This window comes from Scomber scombrus, chromosome 7 (genome assembly GCF_963691925.1).
Source record: "Scomber scombrus chromosome 7, fScoSco1.1, whole genome shotgun sequence".
NCBI classification, from domain to species: domain Eukaryota; kingdom Metazoa; phylum Chordata; class Actinopteri; order Scombriformes; family Scombridae; genus Scomber; species Scomber scombrus.
This window is the reverse complement of record NC_084976.1, coordinates 2,121,772-2,140,513: the sequence shown is the minus strand read 5'-3', so window position 1 is coordinate 2,140,513 and position 18,742 is coordinate 2,121,772. Positions and strand designations below refer to the sequence as shown.

The 18,742-nt window shown below is 40.1% G+C and overlaps 1 protein-coding gene across 3 annotated transcripts in view; it reads left to right on the top strand.

The window, feature by feature from the left end:
* Window positions 1-1,065: 1,065 nt before the first annotated feature.
* grik2 (glutamate receptor, ionotropic, kainate 2) overlaps window positions 1,066-18,742 on the top strand; it is a 292,293-nt gene continuing 274,616 nt past the window's right edge. For 2 of the 3 annotated variants that reach the window (XM_062423343.1, XM_062423344.1), the window contains exon 1: window positions 1,078-1,195. In XM_062423343.1, the coding sequence (XP_062279327.1) occupies window positions 1,078-1,195 (118 nt within the window). Of the gene's footprint in view, window positions 1,196-18,742 lie in introns of all 3 variants that reach the window. The other variant, XM_062423345.1, reaches the window with a different exon arrangement.

Genomic DNA, 18,742 nt, shown 5'->3' with positions numbered 1-18,742 from the left:
TCTAACAGACTCCACAGTCTGAGAAAAAAGTCGAATATAAATAAATATAAAGAAGTTATAATTTCAAAGACAGAGCGGGAGTTCTGAAATACAATTGGGGGGGCGAGCAGAGGCTATTCATCATGTTGAGTGTACAGTGACAGGTTTGCTTCACGGACTCCTCACATGAGTCCAAGCTTGAGTGACTCCGATCAAACACTAGGCGATCTTTTCAAATGCATAGATTGGCTTTTTATACGGCGGCGCTCCGCTGCCAGTAACGGCCACTGAACCGAAACGAGGCAGAAAAAAATCAGAGCGGAGAACCGGCGAGTGACGGCTGACCGGGGGACACGACATCAGGGAAAGAGAAGGACAGAGAGGAAGGAAGGAGGAGGGAAAGAGGGAGAAAAGGGAGGCATGACAAATTCAGCAGGCGATATAGATCAAAGGGCGAAGTGTGGTCAGCAGTAGCCGAGAAACATGCCCGATCCACCCTGTGAGCTCTCCTAATACTAGTGTTGGCTCGACGTCAGATGCTGTACGGCAGTGCAGCAGGAGGAGCTCGGGCTGGCGAGGCTGCTGAGACCGCTGCTTCACTTCCTCACTCCCTCACTCACACGCTCACTCGGTCACGCTGGATCTCCACAAACCTCCGCTCTCCCTCTCTCACCCCCCTCCAATCTGTGCCTCTGTCTTTCAGTAGATGGATTTCTTCAAGCTCTGCCCAGCCTAACATGGATGCCCCGCCACCTCCACCACTACCATCATCTTCCTCAGCAGCTGAGTCGGAGGGCTTCTTCTTCTTCTTCCTGGCGCAGTGAGCTGGACACGCAGTGTTTTTTTTTTCCTTTTTTCTTTTTTTTTCTTTCTCTCTCTCTCTCTCTCTCTCTCTCTCTCTCTCTTTTTTTTGGGGACCAAATGGATGTGGAGAAACCGTTGCCCAGTCCGCCGGTGGTTGTGATCATACCATGATCTTGTTGCAGCCGCCTTGCTTCACGTTAAAGGGGTGAAACAGAAAAGAAAAGAAAAGAAAAAAACAAATCTGGGGAATATACCGATTCAGGGAATAAAAATCCTGTGCACCACACAAGCACCATGAAGATTACCTCTCTGCTGATATTTAATGCGAGATTCAGGTGCACCGCCAGGCTTCTACTGCTGCTATTACACTGTGTGGGATATTCTCATGGGATGCCACACGTCTTGAGATTCGGTGAGCTATACTTTCTTTTTTTAAAAGTTTTGAATGACGGTGCATGCATGTTGCTTCACATCCCGACCTGTTGGAGAATCACTTTTCCCTCCCTTCCCACTCACTCGTGGGGAATAGTTGGAAGTTGCAGCTGGAGTGTTTGACAACAGTTTGCAGTGTAACAAGGCTTCACAGGAGCATGAGAGTGTAGTGTATCCAGAGACTTGGCACATAAGTGCACTACAAGTGTAAAGCTGCCAAAAACAGAAATGAAGATAATGATTAGTGAGTGACAACGCTGGACTGTCTCTGACTTGTTGCTACTTAGAAAGTTTGACATTTAAAGAACGCTTTAAAGTTAAAAGTTGATATGAATACCTCTCTATCTACACCCCCCCTCCTCCTCTCATGAGTGTGTGTGTGTGTGTGTGTGTGTGTGTGTGTGTGTGTGTGTGTGTGTGTGTGTGTGTGTGTGTGTGTGTGTGTGTGTGTGTGTGTGTAGATATCATGGTTATAGAAACGATGCTATGGTGTTTGTTTTATTCATAAATTCATAATGTACTATATTTACATGTAGTATTGGTGTGTTAATGTATGTGTGCGTGTGTGTGCGTGTGTGTGAGAACCAGACACACCGTCAAATGTTATTTGCTGAAGCTGTTTATTTAAATGCTTTTTTACATACGTATGATCATTTTGACACCATCTTTTTTATTCTATAAATATTACTCTGTCATAAGAGATATTTTTAAATCCTAAAGTATATAGCTCTGAGCAGGAAAAGAAAAATGTCATCACTCTATGCCAAATAACCGGTGCTTTTTCCAGCACTTGATTGCAGCTATAAGATGCTCACACAGGCAGAAATACATTCCACTCTAAATCCACATTTGTTTTGTGGCTTCGCCGTTTCTCTTTTGTGCCGACGCTCATTTCCTTTGAATGAAGCCCGTGTGCGACGTACGCTTTTAATGCTAAACCCAGCTGTCAGATGGGTTGAAGAGGTTAAGACCACTGACTTGAATCACAGCAGAGAGAAGGAAACACACTGCAAAATGTGTTCAGCTGTGCAGGTTATTTAAGAGAATGTTTGATTTAATTTGCCTTATAAAGCAGGGATTTGATCAGTTATTTTATGTGTTGAAGAAGAAAAAATACAGGCAGAACAACAATGACACACACACACACACACACACACACACACACACACACACACACACACACACTGCTACTGAGAACAGTAGACATACAGATGAATGAATACTGGCAAATCATGTTGTAGAATAATCCAACCCTTTTTATTTTTATTGACTGGGAAAAAAAACAGCAGTGGAACTGAATAGAAGTAAAAATCATCAGTGATTTAGAAAAATGCAGGAATATACATTTCTTTCATTTTCAATGCAAATCGATGAGTTGATTGATTTTCATGCAGATGGAACTAACTGTAAGTTCTGAATCAGATTTACACCAGTGTGAACGAGGTAGACGGAGAGGTAGGTAGGTTGATAGATGGTCTGTGTGTAGAGCTGGGGGGGGGGGGGACACCCTGCATCCCATTATATCCCATTATGTCATCACTGTCCTTTATTGCACCTCAGTTAAATAGCTCTGTATTTGACGACAGCAGCAGAGTCAGGAGCACTCAGCGCCGGCTGGAGCTGGACACTTACAACCTGAATTTGTCTGTCGGACAACATGTCTTTGATTACATTTAGTCCTCCTCTCTTCCTCTGCCAAGGCACTTTTATTAGCTAGCAGCCACTCTGTATTGACAGCTCTGTTCAGCATCTGTAAGGCCTTTAATGTGTGTGTCTGTCAGCTTTCAGCCGCTCATGGAATGTGACAGACTGCAGGTTTAGTTGTGGGGACAGTAAAGAGCTCAGAGTGTCTTATTGGTTGAACTACCCCTCAGTGTAATTACATTATTAATTATATTAAATTAATTACAATGACATGAACTGTAAAGCAGAACACTAATCATACTAATCAGCATATATGTATATATATATATGAAGGGGTAACTGCAGTGATTTTGTATTGAACTTCCATGATGACATTAGACCTGTGAGAGACTGATGAAAAAAAGAAAGAATGGAAGCTGGAATAGGTTGACTTTTTTATCCATTGTATAAATTAAGCTCCAAATCACTGCTTCCTACACTTCCCATGGTGCAATTCAACAGCACATTTTATTAAACCCCCTTTCTTGGTAAAAGAAACTCATATATACCCATATTTTTTATTAAATTGGACAAAGCTCCTCCAGATCTAAAGAAGACGTAATGGAATAGTTTTCACATGCTGAGTGGAACTTCAACTTACTGATGGGTAAACTGATCTGTGACGAGTCGCCCTGTTTTTCATCCACTCGTAACCATGGCGTTCCTGATTCTGGAGGCTCAGAAGGATGTAGAGCAGGGATGTCCAAACTATTCCATAAAGGTTCATGTGGCTGCAGGTTTTCATTCCAACCAAGCAGGAGCACACCAGGCTTGACTCATTTAATCAACTGATCTCAGTTTTCAGACAGCTGATTGGTCGAATCGTGTGCTCTTGATTGGTGGGAACAAAAACCTGCAGGCACATGGCTCTTTATGGAATAGTTTGGACATGGCTGCTGTAGGATTGCTGGCAAGAAAAACTATTAGGGCCTGATTTACTAAGATCCTAAATAGTGGATTCTAAATTGTGTGCACAGTGCAATAGATTGCGTGTTTCGTTTGCGTGCGTTTTGCAGGTGATCTACTAAGAATAACTGTAAATGAAAACAGGTGCAACAGGGTGGAGACAACAGTATTTAAATGAGGGTTTTGTACTAAATGGACAGCGCATGCTATCTTACACAGTTGAAAGACGCAAACCTCAGTGCACTGCATTAGTAGATCAGCTTGCACATTTTTTGCGGGTGATGTCAAGTTTGCACACGTTTCTACACACGCAGACCTTTAGTAAATCAGGCCCTTAATGTGGTAAATACCAACCAATCTGACACTTTTTCACCATTAATACTTCGGAATGTTTTTTTAGCAAGTGAATTTTTAACTTAACAAATGGGATGCCCTTTGCTTCCTGAGCAGCTCTGACTCCGAGAAACCATTTTAAAGAGATGCTATCCATGCAGTAATCCCAAAATAAAGCTTCTGGATGTGTTTCAAAAATTCATTCATTTATTGTATCAATGCTTCAAATTAGGTGCTTGTTGTCATTTTAAGAATTACTGTGCAATGTGACGGATAACTATTTTTCCATTTTGAAATATAAGCACAACAGGAAAAGCTGAGAGTAGGAACTTTATATCACAGCTGTTGTTTTTAATCAATCTGACCAGCTCCATGTGATAAAAAAGGAACTTTTTTACAGATTCCCAGAGAGAGTTATTAAAAGACATTTTGGACCAGAGATGTTTTTTTTAAACAGCTGTGCAGAGGATAAGGAAATATAATAAGAATAGTAGAGTTCAGATGATGTGATTGGCTGGGACTTTCTTTGCTTATGTATACTGTAAGTGTGTTGAAGACCGACGCTGAGATTCTGATGTTCACTGATGATAGAAACCACAGCTGAATCATGTCGAGGCCTATTGAAAATAAAGCTGCATACAGACCAGCTGTACTGAACCGCAGCAACATGTGACCTGCCGGCTCTGTTACTATATGACTCTAGTCTGCTGGGTCTTCTGAAAGGCTATGCAGTTTTTAGAGGAGCCGTATCTCAGACAGGTGAGGTCAGGAAATTGGATTACTTGTGTGGAGGAGAAGGCGTATGCAGGGTCACTTCACAGGAATACAGCAGAATGTATGTCACACATTCATGGCATGAGCCTGAGCCTCTGATGGAAAGACTGTTGATCTGTTTAGAAAAGCAGCGTTAAGAAAAAAAATAAAAAATTTGAGGTGAGGGAAGTGGTCCAACTTTTAACAGCATGGAAAGTCACGCATTATCTACAAAGTGTTTCATCAAAGCCTCGCAGTCATGGAGACCCACAAGGTTTCTTGCATTCAAGAACCAATCTGAAGCAGCATTTGTCTACCTATAAATAAATCAATATATATATATATATAAATGTATATACAGGCACTCTATGTCTCTGTGATCTCTGCAGAGCAGAGAATGAATGAAGTGCGTCGGTGTTGGCTGCTGCCGTCAGTATTAGTATGAAGGTCATCATCTAATGGGCCAGACGAGCTAAAGGTTGCAGGTCAAGGCTAGAAAAACTCTCGCCTTCTGTCTGAGAAGCTCGCCTGTCAATAGCTGAACAGAAAAGTTGACATTATCCTCCAGGGCCGCTCCGACGCCTGCATCTGGCCCCCGCCTCTGGCCCCCGCCTCACTGATGACTTGTAAACAAGGTGATTTGTGGAGAATGTGAGCTGCGTAGAAACAATGTGCGGCTAAGCAGATCATGGTGCAGTGGAGATCATTAGGTATGAAATGAGAGGTGACAATCACAGCATTCTTCAATCAACGCGCTAATTTACCTCATCATCTTTAATTTCTATTTTCTTTTTATCTTTTGGGGATAGAACTGATTTTAATGAACATGAACCTTTACATACTGTTCATATTCTGCTTAACTATTGCTTATAATCAGTGCCACATTAGTGCCTCATTTTGAACCACCAATGTATTATGTGTAGATTTGACACTATTTTATCACACTATATTATGATCTCACATTATCTAAAATCATAGCCATAATCATTTCTGTTAATTCATTGAAAGTGAAAGATGCAACAACATTTGAATATTAGGCTTCATGACATCACACTCTCTATGTGCAAAAGAAGATTCAGTTCTATGGGATGTTGTAGCCTCCTCCAGTTCATAGTATTGGTTTTACCACTGTGTAACTTTACTGTTTCTGTTCAGTCTCAGTACTCTCATCACCCTGGTCTCCAGCAGCTGAATGCTGTTGTTTTCAATGAAAAAGCTCTGTAAGCTCACCATACACTACCTGTCCAACACCAAACAAGACAACAGGGAAACAGCAAAGAACACATCAGTACCAGAATAACAAAGAATAACTCCGTTGTCTGTGTACAAAGAAACAGACAAGAAAAAGATATTTGCTACCTTTATGGTTAAGGTTTGGTTATGTTGATGTGTCCTTGGGCAAGATATTTAACCTCAAATTGCTCCTGAGTGAATGTTAGAGCCTCCTGATGAGCAGGTTGGTACTCTGTGTGGTAGCTCCTGCCATCAGTGTATGAATGTGTGTGAATGGGTGAATGTGACATGTAGTGTAAAAGTGCTTTCAGTGGTCAAAAAGACTAGAAAAGTACAGTCTATTTAACATTGACCGATAAAGATACTGCTTGTAAAACTCAAAATGTTAAGACCCAGTGACATGAAAATGACTTTCCCCCACTTTTAATCCTGTCTCTCTATGTTACTTGCTTATTTATTATTTATTATATACCACATATATGTCATAAAATCATTTCTTTATTTTTTATTTTTTCCACATCACTACGTCTTTTTCTCTCCCCGTAAAATAGTTTCAAATGTTTGCTCATAATGTGTCAGAGGCATTTACAAAAGTTCAGCCAATTAAATGTGACTTTGTGTGAGTAGCTGGTCACACTGGACATATAAAATTGGACTTCACTATTCGTTGCTAACAGAGCAACATGTAGATAGATAAGTGGGAGTTTTTATATCAGTGGGTATTTTCAGAACATTGTAGCTGAGCTCTAATTCATTGAAAACTATTTTTATTCTAAATTTATCACATTACAAGCAAAACACATTCTGCAAAATTCAGCACATTTTCATTCTGTATCACTACTGAAAACTGGGTTTGGTTTTGTTTAGGCCACTATTCTTTACCAAAGCTGAGACATGAACATCAGTCAAAGTCAGGTGGTTGTATACCCAACCATCCACCTACCCTGAATGGTTTTATGGTGCTATGACAATGCCATGTTATATCTGTGTTTGTGTTGAAAGATGACATTATTCACTCAATAGGAGGTTATTATTCTAATTTACTCTTCAAAGGCAAGTTTTAAAAAAAGTCCATAACTCAGACTAACAAAGTAAGACTTATAAATGATAGAACCCAGGGGCTATTAATGTCCACTGCTGGGCAGGACTGTGAGGCCAAGGTGCTGCTTTGCTTTACGGTCCAACTCACAGAGGACACAAACAGAGCTGTCAGAGTGTCTGGCAGTGGTGGATTATAGAAGGACAGAAAGTCTGATGGAAAATCACTTCAAACATGTTTATCTACTCCTCAGTACAGAAAAGAAGCCTGAGAGCAAAGGGAGAGGGGTTTCAGAAACAACATGATACAGTGAAAATACATTATTTTATGATGCAGGCCTTATTAAACCTTATTTACAAAGTAGTAGACTGCCCACATGTCTGATAGGGATCCTGAGGGTGGAGCTGGATGAACAAAAGGGAAGGAAAGCCTTTTTTTTCAGGCTCAGTCTGAGCAGTCTATTCACTCTGGACCCATCTGTACATTTGTCAGAAGCCCGACTTCTGACCTTCAGCTCAGAGCCAAAACAAAACACTGTACAAGACCAAAGCAACCTCCTTTCTGTGATACAGAATACAGCGTGTGACTGGCTGATATGTGCCTATTTTTCCCGCTCTCTGTGTCTGTGTGGAGTGGATTATCTTCTGGCCGGAGTGTATGATGCATCTTTAATTCACATGACCGTGTGTGTGTGTGTGTGTGTGTGTGTGTGTGTGTGTGTGTGTGTGTGTGTGTGTGTGTGTGTGTGTGTGTGTGTGTGTATGCAGTGTTGTTTAGTGATGGTTTTATAGCCTCATTGTTGAGTCACTGAGGGTTTGCATTGTTAAGGGCATATTTTTCAGACAAGCATCATGCACAGTGCAGAGAAAAAAAACTGTAGCATCAATGGGCTTATATAACTTTCCCAAAACAGAAATAAATTATAGAAATTATATGATACAACACAGATGTTTTGGTATTTTTCTATTTCATTTGATCAGTTAATTCATTTACGAAAACATTAAAAAGACACAATCTATCAGTGCCAAAGACTTGACTAAGATTTGATTACTTACCATTCTCAGTAGAGCTAGATACTTGGCTTGTATCAACACTGTCATACTGTAGATGTCAGGTATTAAATAATAAGAAACTGCATTAATACCAAAGACACATTTGAGGTCATGTAGAAACAGTGTCTCCGAATTTGTCCACCAAATGTACTTTTTAAAAACTCAATCTCATTGGCACTCTAATTTTGATCATATTATATAACATATTACATTATGTATGTATATCTTAAGATCTGTCTTCCATCCTTCTGTTTTTGGGAACATTTTCACCAACAATATAACGCCTCACACCTGAGATGTAAACCTGAAATCTACTGTTAGTTATATACAACTAACATACATACAACATACACATATTTTAATGATAGTAGTTGTAATGTTTGACTTGTTTAAACTATACTAACTAAACTTCAGATTTGCTGCTGTTTACAACCAACAGCTCAGCCTGAGAGTTACCACATCATAAAGTCAGATTTCAACATTTAAGTGTTAGAATGTTCCAACTGTTTGAGATAGAAACACAACTACAAACTTCTGCACAGTTCAGTAGCATCTTGACATCAGTATGGATTATCTATACTTAAGGTATTCTGTTTCTACAAAGAAAAGTGAATGAACTTTACCCTAACTTGCAGAAGTTTAATATTTAATGATGCACATTTTACTGACTTTTAACACTCTTGATTTTCCTGTGTTTGCCATCATGTTTAAAATTGCACCATTTCCTTCTGTCTGTAGCTTCTGAATGGTAATATATGCTCACACAGCAAAAAAAAAAAATCTCCAGCAGCGGCACAATATAAGAAACAATAATCATTTCCATGTTTAATATTTGTGCTGCCAACTTTGGTGGGTTGCCCACTCTGTTTACTGCTCGTGTTGTCACACTTCTTCATTTTGTGACGCCACATGGGAGGTAACGCTGCCTGAGAAAAAAACTGCATCACATTCCACTTGTATTTCTAGGAGGAAGATGACATGAACAGCTTTCCTCAGTTGGCAGACCTTGTTTACAAAAAAAAATCCAATACGACAAGAACGTAGCATCACTTGAGCAATGAACAGCCGACTTCCCCACAGTAGTTATCTAATGCTGAAAATATGCACTTTTCAGTCAGTGGATAAATGGAATCGGGACGTAAGCATGCAGGTCCCAGTGCAGTGTGTGTGTGCGTTTGTATGTGTGTGTGTGTGTGTGTGTGTGTGTGTATTGCGCTGAGTTTAAATTGTTTTTGGGATTCAGCTGCTGGAGACCGTGTTTCCCCTGTGGGTGTGTATTGAAGAGCAGCGTTACCAGTCAACTGAAACTACATCACGCTCGCTAGTGAAGTGAGAGATTAAATCTCAAACACAATCAATAGTTAAGTTGGAAGAAGAAGAAAAAAAAGGAAAATAAGGTTTAAGTTGAATATATGAAGCAGGTTATGGATTATGAATTGCAGTCTAGTCAGAAAAGGCTTACATCAAAGGAGGTTGGAGTATTTATATACATTGGCAGAAAGACTCTTGAGTATGATTATAATATGAATCCAAGCAGCATGTTAAAGATTCAGCAGGGACTGTGATAAAAAAAACCCTCAGGGGTATAAAGCAGAACCCAGCAGAGACATACTGTAGCACTGAAAAACTACACAATGTGAGAAGCAGAGAAGGCCACTGCAAGTACCACTATAGAAAGAGTTGAACATGTAGGAAAATGTACTTATTGGAGCCTGTCCTTCCAAGAAGAAGGACCCTATAGATGACCACCAAACCATCACCAAAAATGACTTATAGTTACTTCATAAGATGATTTAGCTTTATTAGAAGGAGACAGGTTGGGTGGGAATATGGTAGTAAGTTGCTGCAGGAGAACGCTGTTTGCTTCCAATTTCCAAAGAAAGAAATTTAACATTGTGTTAACTGCTGCCATGACAACAAAGGTTGCCTAACTTTAAGGAAGTAGAAACATTACGAGTGATCATTTTAACCCAAACCTTAATCTGTCCCTAACCCTAACCAAGTGAAAAAGGTACTTTATTTGTCACACATACAGTTGTACAGTGAAATTCAGTCTCTGCATTTAACCCATCCTAAGTCTAAGAGCAGTGGGCAGCCATTGTGCAGCGCCCCGGGACCAACTCTAGATCTATGTCAGTACCTTTGTTACAGGCACTGACAGGAGAATTAACCTATCATACATGTGTTTTTCGACAATGGGAGGAAACCCATGCAAGCACAGGAAGAACAGGCAAACTCCACACATAAAGGCCCTACACCAGCCGGGTATCCAACCCAAGACCTTCTTGCTGTGAGGCAACAGTGCTAACCACTGAGCCACGGTGCAGATTCTGTGTCTTAACCTAACCAGACCTTAACCACAGTGCTGTCATACCATAAAGCATCATAATGTTTGACACTGATTTGTTTGAGTGGTTATGGAAAGCAGGAGGCTATATTAAGCTCCAATGGGTCAACGACCTATGTGATCTGTTCATTTGGAAGACTTGTTGGCTTATTTGCTTTTTCTTTATTGAGTGAGCTGAAACATTTGATATCAATCTTATGTCTTGGTGTTTAGTAGCTGGAGTCAGGATGTGGTTAACCTTGATTAGCATAAAGCACAGAATCATGGGAAACAGTTAGCCTGACTCTGTCCAAAGTTCAAAAATACAATAAGAAATTGAAAAATGATGGATCTTGTTTGATGAGTTCATGTATACGTTGTGCAAATGACTTTAGGAGTAGGATTGTAATATAGATTCTGTCTTTAGCTTTGGTTGCTAGATAATGTTGGTGGACACATGTTTTGGTTTTGCTCTCTGTACAGGCACAATGGTACAAACCTGATAACCTCACTGCAACAAGAGAACTTTGTGAAGGTGCTCACAGTTACTGCACCTGACTTTTGTTCAACAAGACATTGTTACAGTATGTTTCTCCCCTAAAAGCACATATTTCCACGTTTATATTTCTGTATGGGCTACACACATGACATAGAGGCATAGTAGTGTTGGTACATGTACTCTGCCAACGCCCCCACATCCTTACTTTCAGTCTTAATGCTAAACAAGCAAAAACACTAGGTAACCATGTCCTAATTACAGCTCCATACTTAACACCTGAAACCATACTGAATAAAGCAAATGAGCAAACTGCAGAACAGACGGATGCTGAGGAAGGAGAGATCATCCTCAGCAGCAGCACAATGATCTGTACAGCAAGAGTGTGATCTGTCACATTCAAAAGATCCCCTCATTGTGTTTTTTTTCTTAATCTTACAATCCCCAATCATATTCCAACTACTCCAGCACCGTGCCTGAACGTGATGCTCCATTCAGTAAACATCGATACAGGAACACAGTCGAATCCTCATGCTCAAATGGCTGATTTTCCGGTAATTTGTCTACCCGCTCTTCGTCTTCCCTACTTGAATTTGAAAGCTGAATTAGAAGAAGTGTTAGAAGTCAAGGTGATGCACCACTAGCAACGAAGCTATCATTTCAATTAGAAGCATGCTGGTTGAACTACATTTGACCTCAATCAGAGGAAACTAATCTGATCTGATTCGATGGAATCGTGTTAAAGGGGGATTTAAACTTTTTTTTTTTTAAAGGAACATACCTTTTTAAAAGATGAAATCAATTTTCTGCACTTCTGTTTTGAATGGGGAACAGATATTTGAGGCTCCAGTTATTAGTTTAAGCCAAGGACACAACAAATCATTTTATCAAGGAATAACATTCATGGTTAGAACATTATTGTAATCATCCAAGTCCATCTAATGGAAAAAAGCAGATAACAAAATCTCCACTCTGTAATATCTTAAAGGCATAAAAAGCCTTGAGCTGCTGCAGATTAATGGGAGACATTTTACTTTTTAAAATCAAATTAGGTTTTTTTTTCCCCATTTTAACTTCAAAGTCCAAACTGCACCTGAAAATGATCCTCCATGAGCACTCTTTTCATTTTTACAGTCTCTTCTCATTGTAACATGACAGATACGAGACACGATCTGCTTTCCCTTTTACCGCATATGAGAGAATGTGCACTTATACAAAACCAATAATGCTGAGCACAGGGCTTTTATATATTTAGACTGAAATTCACTGCTGTTCCCCTTCAGGTGCCTTTGTGTTCATTATGCCTCTCTGCAGTGTAAATGTAGTTTATACACTCTACCATCAGCACTTCTTACCCTACTAAGTGCTCTGCAAGAGAGGTCTTTCACTCAAAAATGATATATAACAATTTGTTTGTGAAACATGTGAATGCTTTCCAATGCAACTCAATTAAGAGCCGCTGATGTCAGGCAAAGGCTAAGGCTGCTTTCTGACATTGGGATGAGGACAGAGATCACAGAAAATATTTATGTGTTGCCAAAGCATTCAGGCAATATCTTTTAGATGTCACGCTGTAGTTATTGCAGGGTGATAAACATGCTGTAAAACCTACACCCAGTACCAGTGGCACCAAGGATTCCTCTGAATAAACAAAATGCACCGACTTTAGCAAAGACAAAAAAACACACACATGGATTTATCATGCGAGCGAGAGGACAGGATGTGATATGCACTGCTGCTCAGATCTGCTTCATATAAGAAATTGATGGCAGTGGCATGAGTGGAACACTGCCATCTGGAAAAAAACATGGTTACAGAGATCAGTAAGACTGGGCGTTCTTCAAACATTACAGGGGTGCCCTTGGGCAAGGCTCAGTCTCTCTCTCTCTCTCTCTCTCTCTCTCTCTCTCTCTCTCTCTCTCTCTCTCTCTCTCTCTCTCTCGCTCTCTCTCTCTCTCTCTCTCTCTCTCTCTCTCTCTCTCTCTCTCTCTCTCTCTCTCTCTCTCTCTCTCTCTCTCTCTCTCTCTCTCGAAGAATTCCTCAGTAGCCCACATAGATAACACGTCCTCTGATATGAATGTGTGTGACTGTTACTGCCAAACAGGATGGAGAAAGCACCACTGCTTGTTACAATAGATGATCGTCAAAGAGAAGAATTTTTGCACACCTTGAGATGGACAGGTGTGTTGAAGAAGACCACATGCTAAAGTAAAACACAGAACAGTGTCTTTTTTACCTGAAATTAAAAAAAAAAAAATGTCCTGGAGGGGTGTTATACATTTTTTTTAACATACTGTATTTTTTTAAAATAGAAAATAGATGAACGTTAAAACAGTCAGACTTCTATGATGATGGTTTATTACACTTTGGGTTTTCTGATCATCACTCTGGCCATCAGTTCTATCAGCTGCATTGTATCAGTAACAGTGTACACCATACCTTGTCCTGGGAACAACTAAACCACTTTATTTAGAAATTAAACTGAAAGTGAGTGCACAAGAAATATCATTAATAATCCCTCACTGTACAAAACATCTGAGACTCTGCAGAAATACATCCAGTACAGAATTCAGAGTTGCAGCAGAAAGTTGTTCTGTAAATTTGTGTTATGCATTGACAAATGACCAGTTTGTGTAATAGTGGTAGCTTTTGCCTGATTTTCTCCTACAAATGAATATTACTAACCTAGGGGCTTGTTTCCATGCTGTCTGTGTTTCTTGACCTATTGGACCTACTTTTAATGGTGTTTCTATGCTCCCAAATCTCAGCAATTACTTTGGTGAATAAAATGTTATCATAAGTTATAGCCAGAGCTATGACAATAAAGCTGTAATAAACTGAAGGTTCTTTTTAAAGTCTATAACCCCAGAGGCTGCAATATTGATTACACTGGGTATCATGAAAGCGCTGTTCTTAGCTACCAAGAAAGAAGCAACTTATCATGTCGCTCCAAGATGAATGACAGGATGAGTTGTTTATGCGAGTTCCCCAAAACAACATATTTATGTTCAAGTGACTGAAGCCATCTAGCAGTCTTGGTAATTATTACAAAAGCAAAAAAAAGAAAATCAAATGGTGTTATTATGGTGCAACAAAATCCATGTAGGGAGGAGGATCAGTAAAAATGCATCAGTAAAACATCAGACTTTTAAACTATGAACATGATCATCTCCTGCTGATTACTGCTGACAGGGGCATCAAATCAGAAAAAGCTGTCGTTCTGGAATGCATGGACCAAAAACACATTTTGCTGTGTAATTTTGGGCTCTTATGAAATAGATTTATCCCCTTGACAGCGTACTGTAAATTTCCGTTTTTCTCTGCGATATCTTGTGCGCACAGTTGACGATCTGCTACGACTGCAACTCATGGATTGTCTGAAATGGAAAGGGTTCAATCTCTGGGGAGCCTAAATGTAAAGGATGAAGTTCATGACATTAGATTTTTTATTAGAGTTTGATATTTCTTGTGTAGAAGATAATATTCTGGTCTGAGAAGCACCAGAGAAAAGGTCAGAAGGTCTCAAATCATCAACAATGACCAGAATACAGTAAAAAAAACTGTATCGACAAGCAGTGAGGTCTGGTAGACTGGCTTTCTAGTACTCAGAATAACTTGTTATAGAAGTTGTTGGTCAAGCATAAACTTTTGCTTGAAGGTGTCACTTGGCAAAAATTCATTTGGAGGTATCCTTTAGGGACCATGAATGGGCACACTGGATTTTACAGCAATCTGGCCAGTAGTTACTGAGATATCGCGCTCAAGACCAAAGTGTTGCTTGGGCACAGAAGTTGACCAGTGGTTTAACCAGTTCCCCAGACGGACTAGGAATTACATTAATGTTAATGCCTGTGAAAGACAGAAAGAGTAAGTGCACTGTATATTCCTCCTGCTATACAGTCTTTGCGAACCTGTTTTCAGCCAGTAGGCATGTTTGCTGAGACGGAAATAAGTTCAGCAGTTTCAGAGAATGGCAACACTCATTGTGTCATCCTTCATTGAGGGTAACTCAAGCATATGATATGTCAGTGACTCTTTTTGTGCCCTTGGCAGCAGAGCACGCATTCTACCATGGCATCACTTCCCCTTCACTTGTTCTTCCAGTTTATGATGATTTCCTACTAAGGAGTACAGCTTGACTGGTCTTATTTAAACAGATGTAGAGTGCAGTGCTCATGTTTATAAGGTAGAGGGTCCTTATTGCTTGTTTCCTGCCAGCCATATGTGATAAGTAAAATAAAGATTACATTTAGCCCTCTCTTGTCACTGTTAACAGTGATTCAACCCTGTTATAAACCTCTAGTTTTACACTGTTATAAACATCTAATGTCTGTTTGGAATAAGTTGAAGAAGAGCTGTGTTGTTGGCAAGAGTGGCAGAGTCCCATCAATAGAAGCAAAGACAAGCCCTACAGACTTACAGGAATTGCATAATGTTGAACTTCAGCAGCAGAATATCCAAATAGTGCTTGTAGTAATATTAGATTGACAGGTGATCAAATGTTTAACCAACCAACAAACCATCTTTTGTGCTTTAATCAGTTAAGCACAAAAGATCAGTCTTGACCATCAATCAATCAATCCATCAGTCAAGCTTTATTTATATAGTGCCAAATCACAATTGGAATTGTAGTTTGCCAATTCCACAGGTCCTTACTCAAAGTCCACTTGCTATAATTACATTTTCTGGAGCTTTTAACCGACACAGTCTTCATACACTTATCAGTGTATCGAGTTGTGTTACTGTACTGTTATATTGTAGCATGCACGTCTCCACAAATGACACAAACTTAAAACACAAAAACCACAAAAACTTAAACTTTGCATCCTTGACTGCAGCTCGTCCCAGTCCAGCCGCTACTGCAGAGACAAAGAGAGACTGATTAGTCAACTCACCCCAACTGAGCTAATCAACTCACCTGGCGCTGCTCCTGTTGAGCCAGCTCTGCCCAACCTCTCTCTCCTACAGCTGACTGACCAAACCATGCCCACCATGCTTGTGAATTGACCTTAAATTGGGAAACATTTGGTTTGTGGGACAATTCAAACTTGACTTGTGGCCTGAAACCTGCTTGGGCCAGTCCTGATCAAAAGAAACATTGTCAATGCATGGGGACCAATGTAATACCTTTTCATCACCCAAATCGTTGACATAGACTTTGGGAGAATGCTTGCACCCTAGAATTTGAGTTAAAATGTTTGTAGTAATTCTGCTTATGCCAACATTTGTTGAATATTCTTAGCTTTCGATTCATCTATTACCAAAATTGCAATCAACCATTTCTTGACTTGTAATCTGATGAAATACATACTTTTTTATAAATGATTAGAAAAAGCAGTTCACAAACACGATTTTACCGTGTCAACTTACTTCCTTACTTCTAGGGCTTTTGACCGCATCACATGGTCTTCATCAGCAGATAGAAACATATATAATTGAATTCAAAGCCAATTTGATGACTTTTAACATGTAACGGATCTGTGCTGTGCAGAGGCGCTTAAAAAGTGAAATCCTTTACATACACTACAGCATTAACTGCACAGGTTTCGACGTGAGATACAACCACAGTAATCTTGGCTTGTTTACATCTGCCGACAAGGATTAATCTATACAGCAGCATGACATTAGATATAGGTCTGTCAGTTTGTAAGTGAATACGTGCAATCACCATATCCAACATCCCAGGGATATCACTAGAATGCAAGTATTCAAGTCATCACATTATTATATGCATGTAAACATTGGCGTAAACTATAAAACGCTCATATTTAAACTGTCCTCTGATAAAGGATGCCTAGGTCTGTTAGTTGTTCTTGTTGCCTAATTTCCCTCTGTAACACATTTTCTCTGTGTCTACCCATATCTGTGCTATTCTCCTTGCAGGTTTTAGCATGAAAAAATGAAATATTTTACTTAAATGACTTTATTTGCCTTAGCACTGCCAGTCTGAATTATCAGCTTTCTTTAGCAGAGGTGGCTTTGTGAGCATTACACTGTGTCTTGGCCCACAGCCAACACTATGCTGGTAAATATATTTAAATCAGTGCTAAGCTGCTTAAAATATTCATATTTCACTCATAGCTAGTTTATAGAAAATTTGAAACTATCTCAGGCTGGCCAAATCAGTTACATGGATAAAATATATATATATCATTTCACATTTTTTTGGGAACAAAGAGAGCGGGAAGCTGGTGAGCGGTGGTGAGGCGTTAAGCCCCCGTGCACAGTGTGTGTTTTTCTGATATGGCTGGCTTTAGATGCTCTGTCTCTCCCGGCTGAGAGGGCAGGATGCCATGTTCCTCTCAGGCTCATGATATCGCCACGCGTGAAGACATTTAATGCGCCACATGAAATGATTATTCTAAAAGCCGATTCTCTGCATCCTTCCCTCGGCTTGAAACGGAAAGTCTTTGCTTGCCGTTGGTTTTGTCACATAAGGCATGTATGTGGATGTAATTAGTCTTAGATGCTGACAGTGGCTGAGCTGGAGGTGACTTACCGTGATGGAGACGCTCTGTTCCTGCTGTACTGCAACACACTGAGGACATAAGTGACCAGATCCATTCCCTGTATCACTGTGTCAGTAATACGAGCCAGGACTTCTCATGACACACTGTCCTCTGCTCTCTGACTGTTGTATCCTTGTGGTTCGTCCTACACATCAGTCACTGTCCACTAAGAGCTGCATCCTGTTGCCATGATGACTCTGATGCACTTGAGGGCCAAGGCGGAAATATATATAATTTTTCCAGTGTACCACTGTTTTTCCTAATTCACAGTGACTTCTGTATATTTTGATACTAATTCGTATGACTGCCCTTCATTTACACATGAGCAGAGCTTTGAGGGTCTCTAGGGGCATTAAAATGATCTTTCCTGTATTCAGTGTGGTTCCATCAGGGCTCAGGCTGTGTTCAGACCAAATCTGACTATGCGTGAAAAACCGCAGCCCTCTCATTCGTTTGAATGGGGGCAGTGCATTCACATTTCAGTGGTCGTGACTGCATAGGGCTAAGCAACAAAACCACAGCAGTCGTCCTTTCCAGAGCACAGGGTACAGGGGTGTAAATTGCTGTATACTTGCTTGGCGCTGTTTTGGGCTGCAAGTTGGAATTTCTGGTTAGTATTTCTACTTGTGCTACAATTAGATACATCACAGAAAATGGACCATGTGGTGACACACCCACACCTCCACAGAACCCTGCATGGTAGTGACACATTGCTGAGCATGGTCTGAACATGGCCTTAATCTTGATCTGCAATGGTACATCGTGATGGTATGGTGAGTGTTTGTTTCAAAAAGCCTCACATTTACACTAATGTTTCATCTGTGTATTGATCTGCCACCTCTGTGGTAAAGGACTGGTACGCTTAGGCAACAAAAACTTCATGGTTAAAGCTAATAAAAGATAGTTGTCATGGTTAAAGGAAACCAGGGTTGACAGTGGGTAGGAGACGGGATGAGAATTGTGGTCTCCAGAATCAAAGTCAGACATTTCGTACGCTGAAGAGCTCTGAACTCTTCCGACAAAGGTTTTGTGGTGCTGTAAGAACACAATAATCACAATAATTCTGTCTCTGACTCTAAAAGAGAGGACAGTCCTTATTCATAAGAACACAAGTCACTTGAAAGTCACTCTGAATAATGTGAACTCAGTTGCTTTTAAACATTTCAATGAATGACAGACGCTGAATGAAGAGTATAT